At 46.4% G+C, this 10,035-nt stretch overlaps 1 protein-coding gene across 4 annotated transcripts in view; it reads right to left on the reverse strand.

Annotated features, from left to right (window-relative positions):
- The window catches only part of LTBP1 (latent transforming growth factor beta binding protein 1), a 416,025-nt gene extending 406,665 nt beyond the window's left edge, over positions 1-9,360 (reverse strand). For 3 of the 4 annotated variants that reach the window (XM_081264904.1, XM_081264903.1, XM_081264901.1), the window contains exons 1-2: positions 8,724-9,359; positions 7,634-7,704 (exon numbers count right to left, since the gene is read on the reverse strand). In XM_081264904.1, the coding sequence (XP_081121030.1) occupies positions 7,634-7,704; positions 8,724-9,214 (562 nt within the window). In that variant the 5' untranslated portion in view covers positions 9,215-9,359. Of the gene's footprint in view, positions 1-7,633; positions 7,705-8,723 lie in introns of all 4 variants that reach the window. The other variant, XM_081264902.1, reaches the window with a different exon arrangement.
- Positions 9,361-10,035: the final 675 nt, after the last annotated feature.

The raw sequence follows: 10,035 nt of genomic DNA on the forward strand, positions 1-10,035 counted from the left end.
AGGAGGAGACAGAGGCCTCTTCCACCTGGCCCATGCTGCATCCACACCAAGAAAGGGTGAAATGAGCCTGCTTTGAGAGCAGCAAAAAGAACCCATTTTTCACCAGGACTCTGAGGAGGGTGTGTAAGGCAGTAGAGCCCAGGAGGGAGGAGTGCTGACCAAACAGGAGCCCTCAAGAGCCATTTTTATCAAGTTTGGTTCTGCAGGGGCCCTGCTCTCTAAGTATATTTCTTGTATTACCTCATGCAGGCCCCCAACAGGACTCCGCATGACCGTCCAGATGGCCATGATAACTATTTAGTGAACAGCGTTAACTCAGCCTTACTCAGGGTCTCACAACTGTCTGCCCAAGTCATGGCATGAGGAAATATTAAGGTCAAGAGAAAAGCCCTGAATTCTAACTCCAAAGACATAACTGAGCCACACTGCCTCTAGTTCAGGGAAAGTCAAACTGAGACCCAGTAAGGGGAGGAAGAGGAGAAAGGTCACAATCGCAGGTCAGATACCAGGAGGAAGCAGAAATAACTAGGAGCATTGCCTTCTCATAATCAAGTGGTTTGGGGTCTACACTACAATACAGTCTCCAAACCCAACCCACTGTGTGTACATGAAATGTTCAATCCATAAGAACCAGGGCAAATTAATAGGTACACAGAAGCAGATACATATAACTCTGATGTAGTTTTCCATATGTACCAAAACAACCAATTTGTGTCACACCAACAAATTATGCATAATTTTCTCTACACTGAAAAGGTGGAACCATCATTAGTAAAATATATATTTAGAGCAAGATAAGACATCGTTTGTCCCTTATGTATAAATCATTGTTTAATTATCACATCCGGGAGCTTTTAAAAACATAACCCTGAAGGGTAGCTGCTAGATACTTTATTTGCTATATATTATATATTTAAAATTTTCATAATTAAAAATAGAATATTTAGTGGAAAAAAACATCCAAATGTTCCAAAGTGTTTAAACCTTTTTAAAAATTATTTAATCATCTATGTATCATTACAAATTTTGCAAATTTCAAAGTCTTACAAAATGATACCTATGTAGTAAATGCTCAATCATCTGAAGAAAAATTGAATGGAAATACTCCACATGTAGCTACCTTTAACCCTATGTACTAGTCACAAATGAGCAAATCCAAAATTTAGGTTTGCTCCTGCCTTAGAAGTTTCTCTAAAATGGGTCTTGAATTTTCCATAAAAAGTGTCATAAGTATTGCCTAGGCCTGGGTTTCTCCTGGATCCAGGTGTCAAAATGTGGGTCATCTACATCTACATGGGTATAAGAGTTAGGGGAGGGGCCATCTAGTTTAAGCCCCAGAAATTCTGAATTCTGATTCAGTTAAGTGCTTAAAGTGCTTTAACTGTAATTCTGCTAGATGTTCATGTTTAAGAATCACCGATCTAGAACCTCTTTTAAAACAGGACAAAAAAAATTAGCCAGAGGCAAAACTATAATCATCAGTGGTCAATTCCTTATATCTCCCAACACTCCCTGGAGCAGCCAGAGTTCTTGCAGTAGGGAAGAAGCCACGCCAGATCCAGCCACAGACTGTGGCAGGAGACCAATCAAGCTCCCAGGAATCTGGGGAATCCCAAGGGCCCTGGGAGGAGAAGCTCTGAGTAGCCCACTTCTCCAGCACATGGGCCTGATACCCCTGGGCTTGTATAATGGGCTTAATTGTGCCATATCCCATATAAAGATATGTAGGAATTCTGATTCCCAAGTACCTCAGAATGTGACCTGATTCGGAGAGAGGGTCTTTACAGAGGTCATCAAGTTCAAAGGAGGCCACGCAAGTGAGCCTTAAGCCAATGACCGGTGCCCTGATACAAAAGGGAAATTAGGACTCGGAGGCAGATGCACACAGAATGAAAGCAACTTGAAGGGACACAGGGAGGAGAGGGCCACCTCTGGGGCAAGGAGAGAGGCCTGGACAGAGCCTTCTCTCACAGCCCTCAGAAGAACCAACCCTCTTGACACTGTGATTTTGGGCTTCTGGCCTCCAGAACTGTGAGACAAGAAACTTCCATTTTCTGAGCCACCAAGTTGTGGTACACCTCTTGTTGTTGTTATGGCAGCTAATACAGCTTGGAAAATTTTGAAGCCAAAAATTAGTGAAAGCAACCCAGGTGAGCTGGGGCTTTCAGGAGAGAAAAAACCTAAACCTTGAGAGAAAATGTTGCAGCCTGGACATCAGATAGCTCAGGGCCAGAGGAAAAGTCACCGATCTGCACCGGTGTCTGAGCAATGACCCCCCCACTGATGAAAAGGGTCACAAATCATGCCTGCCTCCATTACCCTTGCAGGATACGGAGACCAAGAGCTGCTCTCTGTAAGCTCTGAAGCCCCATGAACATTGCGCTCTCCCCACCAGCAGCTCCTCCTGTATGATCTGATGTGGGTCAGATGAAGAGGGTGACACAGCCCTCACCCTGGGTCACTCCCACCCTTGCTAGGAAGCACTTAGAAGTAAAATCTTCATTTTAGGAAAATTTAATTTGAACTCCCAGACACATCTGAGGACGTCTGGAACATCCACCACAGCAAACAAAAGGCTGTTGCAGAAGCTTTTATGGACAAGTCAGGCTTCCTAAGGGCCCAGGGTTCATTGGACCGCACAAACTTGACAAAGCAGACCAGGCCAGGACAAGCCGAGTGTTCAGTCTGGCCCCCAGGCCAGGGGAGGGCTCCACTGGGAAGGGTTAAGTATTATCGCAACACAGAATTTATGATTCCTAAATGTTTGTTTTAACTAGTGTTGAGAACACATATTCGACCCAGTGTGAACTTGACCTCTGGGTCCCTCTCCCTTCCCCAAGCTGTCTGTGCTGTATGACAAGATTTTCCAGCAGTTCCTCCCACCCCTGCTCCCAGCAGTGGGGCCACGGATGGGGTCAAGGCAGCCCTCCCACCAGCTGCCATGGTAAGCCGACTGCAGAACATTGGCAAATCTGCCGTCAATGTCAATAGCAGGCGTACAAAAAAAAAAATGTGTACTCTTCCTGGGCCTCACCCAAGCTTGGCCCACACAATACCCAGCCAAAAGGGGTGGAAGATAGCCCAAGAGGGTCCTCTCAGTCAACTGAGCTCCAGTCGTGTTACACCCTCCTGGATGATGCCACCTACTATCACCAAGGATACAAAAGTTCAGGTCTCCTTTGCGTATAACTCTAGGAACATTTCTAGGGTTGGCTTTTGTTTTTTTTCCAAAGCAGTGTGGGCTGAATGCCAGTGGAAAAGCAATGGAATATCGATTTTCTGTTCCTTGCTAAGGAGAGAACAAGTCATTTGATGTGCCATGAGTTACATGAGTAAAAACAGACCCTGTACTCCCTACAGCTGGCTGAGTTTCTCCTCTATTCATAGAACCTGGCACATGGTAAAAGCTAAACAGATATCCGTTAAATAAATGAAAGAACCATGCGTGCATTTATGAAGGCCTGGGACGTGCCAGGCACCCACTTTGGATTCACATCTGCCATCTTCCCTCCACCTCACTCTGCCAGCCTGGCCTCCTTCTCTTCTCTCCTTTATTCTTTTGTGTTTTCTGTTCCCATGTCCAATCTCCTCTTTAAAGTCGAGCCCACTGGCAATGACTCCAATCTGTACTTACCAGAAAGGAGGACAAAAAGACTGGAAGAGCCAAAGGCAGGAATGGGGGATCCATTATGAACAGAGAAAAAAATGGGGGGGGGGGGTGGCAAAAATGTTATACACACCAGGGGTTTAATGCCCCACTCAAAAGACAAAGTCCCTAAACCACAAATCCTCCAACAAATGTTAAGTCTTTGAAAAGAGAACAAATGTGGTAACATCTCTTTTGCCCTAAACAGGTATCACCATCCACAGCCAGCCAATATTAATAACTAGAAAAAATATAACCCATGCTATGATTTCAACTCCTAGAGATCCACACACAAAGGGTGTCTGGAAAAGCAATATTAAAATGCAATTGGGCATCTCTACATAGGGACTGGGCGGCTGGAGCCCTGAGACCACCTTGGTAGATGCTCGTAGACATTCTTTGCCCCTGTGTGGGTCTGCTGCCTGCTCGTTTCACATCTCTGATTTGCAACTTAAGGTTCACTAAATCTTCAGTCTTCAGAAGCATTTGCCCATGGCAGATGTAAATTAAGTTTCAATCAACTCAAAACCATCCAAGCTGGCTCAAAGAGACATGTTATTTTCTTCACTGGAGTTAATCAAGTACTGAACACCATGAACATATCCAATCTCTTATGCGGAAATATCTTTGCATCAATTGGACAAGCTATATTAACTGAACTTCTTCAGCCAAACTCTTTAAAATATCCTTAAAATATAATGACAAGTATTAAATATTCCAGGTTGTACATTGAAATGTGCATGCACATTTTATGAAGAAGGAACTTCATGTTGACATATCACTAATTTTTGTATTCTCACATGTAATAAGTCATACCCAAGGATGACTATTCAATCTTGACACGTTAAGGACAAGGGAGAGGAAGGAGATAACATATCAATTTATTTTGCCATCTAAATAGCACTGCTATTTACTGAAATAATTACAATGACACAAACTGGTGATGAGATTTTTTTCCATTCAGTTTATGGATACTCCAGGGAATACTTTTCCCCTAAGTGGCAAGCTTTAAAACAAAGAGAACTAGAGGCATATATTTAGTCTCTTAAAATTATTTTAAAATAAGTCATTCAAGGGTACAAACAACCCAAACAACTTCAAAGCTATACAGATTGTACATTCCTAATCCAAAAAATCCAAAATGCTGCAAAATCCAAAAGTGTTTGAGTTTCAACAAGCCATCCATGAGAGAAATCCCACACCTGATCTCATGTGATAGGTCATAGTGAAAGCATAGGCATGCTAAAAATATTACATAAAATTACTTTTGAGCTATGTGTATAAGGTATATGTGAAATATAAATGAATGTCATAGTTGGACTTGGGTTTCATCCTTAAGGTTGGTATCTCAAAATTCAAAAATAAAATATCAAAATCCAAAACACTTCTGGTCTCAAGCATTTAGAAAAAGGGATATTCAACTGTAAACTAAAAAGTTATCCACATCTACATTTTTAAGAGAAAAGCAAAAGACCAATAGGAATACAAACATAGGGAAAGAAGAAAATCAAGTAATATATAAATGATAGGGTTTACTTGGCTTGAACCAATACAAACTCTTAAGAATGTTTCTGGTTTTATCAAGTTTTCATATCCACTGTTTTTTACCTTGGTACAACAATCCTACAAAGGAGGCAAGGTTTTGGCACAGTCATTTCAGGATGGAATGGGGTCAAAGAGGTCAAGTGAATTCTCCAAAGCCATGCAGTTAGTGAGAACCTCAGCATTTGAAATCTGGTCTTCTGAACCTAAGGTCCGCAGTCCTTCCTGGCCTCACATTGCCCAGCCATGGACACAAGCTTCATAGTATCAGTGGTCCAGTCTAAAGGAGGAAGTCCCCCACATCTTTTTGGATTTACCAGATACACATGAAATCAGCCTCCCATTAAAAATACCCACTTTATAGATATATTACTTTGGATTGAGCACTGACCTATCCTAGCAGCTCTTTTTAAAATACAATAATTCCTGAAGGGAGTTGTGACTTAGGTTTCCAGCATTTGGGTCTGAATTCATTTGTCAGAAAGGCCAGTTTTTTGAGTGCTGAAAATCACAGAAAAGTGATGTTGCTTTGATCTTTGCTTAGATCCCAGTGCTGTGCACGAACTACCTCCTAGGAGCTGGAAGGAAATTTCCAACCAAAAGCTACAGTCATTTGCAGGTATTGAGATTAATTCAATATAGCAACCTTCTCTGGCACTTGAGTAACCATGCAACCTTAACTCTCTGACCCAAGGTCTTCTGTGGCCTTTCTCTTTCTGGATCACCAGGGGGCAAACCCAGCTAAACACAGGCATACAGGTATCTTTGTCTCCCTTGCCTGGAGAAGCAGGAAGCCAAGAGGTAATGCCCACCATCTGGATGTTCACATCTAGAGCCTCTTTGAGTCTTCTAAACAGCTTGAAGTCCCAAATCCTCAGAAAACCAGAGACTAAGAGACAATCTTCTTTTCAGAGAGTGCGCTCAGTTATATCTTTTGCCAAGCAAACTTGTTAAATCTTGGAACACTCTCTCCAATAGGCATCAAGGAACATTGCTGGTCTTTGAACCCTGACCTGTGTGTTTAACCTTTACACGGCAATAGCCCACTGGAATGGTGCTGTCACAGATAGACTACCCCCATGTTACAGGCAGACCACATCACATCAGGTTTGAGCAGATGGAGTTACTGGGGAGAAGGGAGGGAGTGCCATTTGACTGGAGCCATTCTCAGGAAAATGCTGGCACATTTCTGTCAAGGGTAATCTAAGAAGCTAAGAATTGAAAAATAATGATTTAATCTAAAATGCTACAACCCTGAGTATTTCTGATCTCATGGTTTGTATCAGCGATTACTCCTTGATCATAGCCAAATCATAAAACATGTGGACATTCCTTTTTACAAAATTAAAGTCACGATGCCAAAGCCCCTGTTTCCTCAAAGGATTGAAGGTGTTTTCCAAAAAATAAGGTCACTCAAATGACAGTATCTGAAATTCTTTTTATTTACCCACCAGTATTTAAAAATCCAAACTACATATAACATTTTACTTATTATGCTGCATACTGGGAAACAGCTGAAATTTTGGACGATTCCAGTTCATATGGTAATAGTTCTAGCTCTGTGTGGAGAACATCTACCGGGGTTTAAATTTTGAGGAAGGGAATAAAACTATTTCCAGTTAAGATCAGACTTAGCATCCGCCTGTCAAGAAGATCAGGTAAGTTTAATTTAATGCTTAACTTCACAATGCATAGGGGAAATACTTTCCAATGTTCTCAAACCTATATACATCATTAATAGATGTTCTAAAACACTGCTAAGCCTGCATATTAACTGGAGAAGCAGGACAGAAAGCCCCACTGATAGTATACTAGAAAACAATCAGGCCTCAAGGATGAAGACTTCTGATTGCTATTTTCAGAAAGATTTAAAAACTATTAATGTAGGGCTGGGATGTGGCTCAGTGACAGAATGCTTGCTTGGCATGCCTGAGATCCTGGGTTCAATCCCCAGAACCACAAAAAAAAAAAAATTAAATAAATACACACACACACACACACACACACTCACTCCAGAACAAAACTCCTACTTCCCATTCCTCTCTTACTATCACATTAAAAAATGTTTTTCATTTGTTGATAATATGTGTAAATTGATTACATAGGTTCTGCCATATGGGACAGCTCAAATTGAAATTTTTTCCCTAGTTCCTGATTCACAGGTGTGACCAAGTAATTAATACCTCAGCTGAGTACAGGGAAATCTTGGATGCACAGTATGGTTCTGTACAACACTGGAGTGGGCACTGACACTGTTGTTACTCTGAGTCAGCCCTTCCCAAATGCCAATAAAGGCTGCAGGTAAGAGGTGAACTGCATTTCAGATTTCAACTTCCCCAGGGTAGCATCAGTCCTTTCAAGTGGCCTCTGTAGGATCCACCCCCTATGTGGACAGCCCAACTTTGACCCATTTTGTGCAGGGCTGCTGTGGACATTGCAACTTACGTTTGGTGCACCTCTGGGAACCAGGGGCCTTACTCCAGCCATGGCAGCACTGCCCTCCACAGACATTGACCCTGAAACAAAGCAAGATCCCTGAGTCCAGCAGCAGTAATACTCCCTTCCCAAGTACCCAAGTTTTCAACAGGTTCCTAAAAGGCCAGCCTCCTGCTACCACACTCCTCAGATTGAAGAGGGTCCTAGTAGGTTTCTAGGATGAACAGCTCAAAGTTGCCCAAGTAGAAAGTTAAGGACCATATATCAGAGAAGGGTAGAAGAATCAAAAGGCCTGCTTAACTTTGAGCTATACAGAGAGGAGACAAGGTCCAAAAAAATGGTTGTGTTAACCCCAAAATTAAAGTAGAGCCAAACATTCTGCATATTATCTGGGGCCAATTTGAAACAGTTTCAAAAAGAAGTGTCAAAAAAAAGAGTGAGGTCACACCACCTGGAATCATCCTTGAAGGAAAAAAGTCAAATAAGCAAAACGTTTTCCCCATCCCAACTTTGTGATTAATGAGGAGGATCGGCAGTACAGGGCGGATACTTCCAGCAACCAGTAACAGAAATTTTCCAAATCAAAATTCTGTCGATGTTAAGACTCCACCCTCACCTCAGCAGAGGAGGCCCCACAGGTGCAGGGAAGCGAAAGCTCACAATTTCTGAGATGCACGAAAGTTCTAGGCCACAGAACAGGAGCTGGATCTTTACAGCCAGTCCTCCCTCAAAACATTTATTTTCATTAACTAGACCAAAATTGAAACTGAGTTGCAGAGACGTTTAATTGATGCTGTGGGATTAAGCTGTAGTGACTTCATGCTTACGCCCATCTTCTAGGAGTAGCTCGGGTTGCGCACGGGAGGTTACGCCCCGGGCAGCCATGCCTTTTGTGTTTGCCCGCAGCTCAGTAACAATGCACTCCGAGTTTAACTTCAGTAAAAGTGCTAGGGCTTCCCCGCACCCCGCGCTTCTCCGGGCTCTCCAGGCGGGAAAGAGAAAGTCTACCCACCGCTCACGACGCCCTCAGCCACCGGAGGGCTCCGAGTGGCCCTGACCCCGCGGTCCCGGCGCGCGCTAGGCGGGGGTGTGGGCTTACCCCTGCAGCTGCTGCTTCTGGTGAACCTGCAGCCTCGAGCCCGCGCCGCTCTGGGTCTCCTGCGGCACTTTGGAGCGCACGACTTGCCTGCCTTGTTTGGTGAACGGGGCGGCCGCCGGATGACCGCCGGACTTGGGGTAGAGCTGCGCGCTGGGGCCCCCGGGACGCGCGGGCTCCGGCGGTGGTGGAGGCGGCCGGAGCCCCAGCAGGGCCGCGCCACCGGGCTGGCTCGTGCGCCGGGTCCGCTCCGAGGGAGCCCCGATCGAGGCGCGGCTGGGGGCGCCGGCGCCCGCGGAGCTGCGGCTGTACCTGGCGTTGAGCGCGACGTTGAAGGTCCGCGGGCGCGGGGGCCCGCCCAGGGGCAAGGAGCCCGCCGCCAGGCCGGGGCCCGGGCGCACCACGTACGTGATCCTCCGTACCCGGCCGTGCGCGGACGACGCGAGTAGCCCTGCCCAGAGCAGGAGCCCCCACCTGAGCCAGGTCCCCGCCATCGCGGGCGCCAGCCCGCGCGACCCACCGACCGCGTCCGGGCCCCCGCCCCCGGCCGTGCGGCTCGCCTGGTGCGGCAGCCCTCGCCCTTCCCGGCGCGCTCCGGCTCCCCCGAGAGCTGCCGAGAGCCCGGGAAAGGTGGGGAGAAAGCCAACTCGGTTGCGAGAGAGGAAGTGCTGCGAACCGCGGAGCAGCCCCGGACCCCAGCCGAAAGTGGCTGGGAGGAGGGGGCGGGCGTGGGGGTGGGGAGCGCGGAGCCGGGAGGGGAGGGGCGAGGGGAGCTGTGCAAGGTGAGGGTCCGCCCGCCCAGCGGAGGGTGCGGTGGGCGCCGCGCCTGGGACCCGGCAAGAGCCGGCGAGCGTGAGCGCGCGGGACGGTCAGAGGCAACCCCGCCGCAAAGTCTTTAAAAAGTTTCTCTCCTCCAGAGCCGAGTGTCAGATCCGAGCAGCCAATCTCCGGCAGACGTGACGTCAGGCAGTAAATCCTAATTGGGGAGCGCGTGAGATGAGCCCGAGCACACGCCGCCACCCTGCACATCCACCGAGATTGTGACTGTGGGTCGGAAAGGCAGAGGCCCCCCGCCCCGGTCTGTGCCCCGGGACAGCACAAAGGTCTCAACCAAGTTACTGAACGGTCCTTTCCTTCTAGAAGCCCTTTAGGATTCGTCTGATATTGTTTGGAAGTCCTGGAACTTTCTTATCCGTGTTTCCTCAACCACTTGTTGCGGAAGTTGGATTAAAAATGCCAACTCAAGCCCCAGAAAAAGCTTGTCCGGGGTGCGCCGAGTTTTCCATCGCAAAGCATTTTGATGGTCCTCTCTGGG

The sequence above is a fragment of the Spermophilus citellus genome (genome assembly GCF_964194105.1).
Source record: "Spermophilus citellus genome assembly, chromosome: 13".
Lineage (NCBI taxonomy): Eukaryota > Metazoa > Chordata > Mammalia > Rodentia > Sciuridae > Spermophilus > Spermophilus citellus.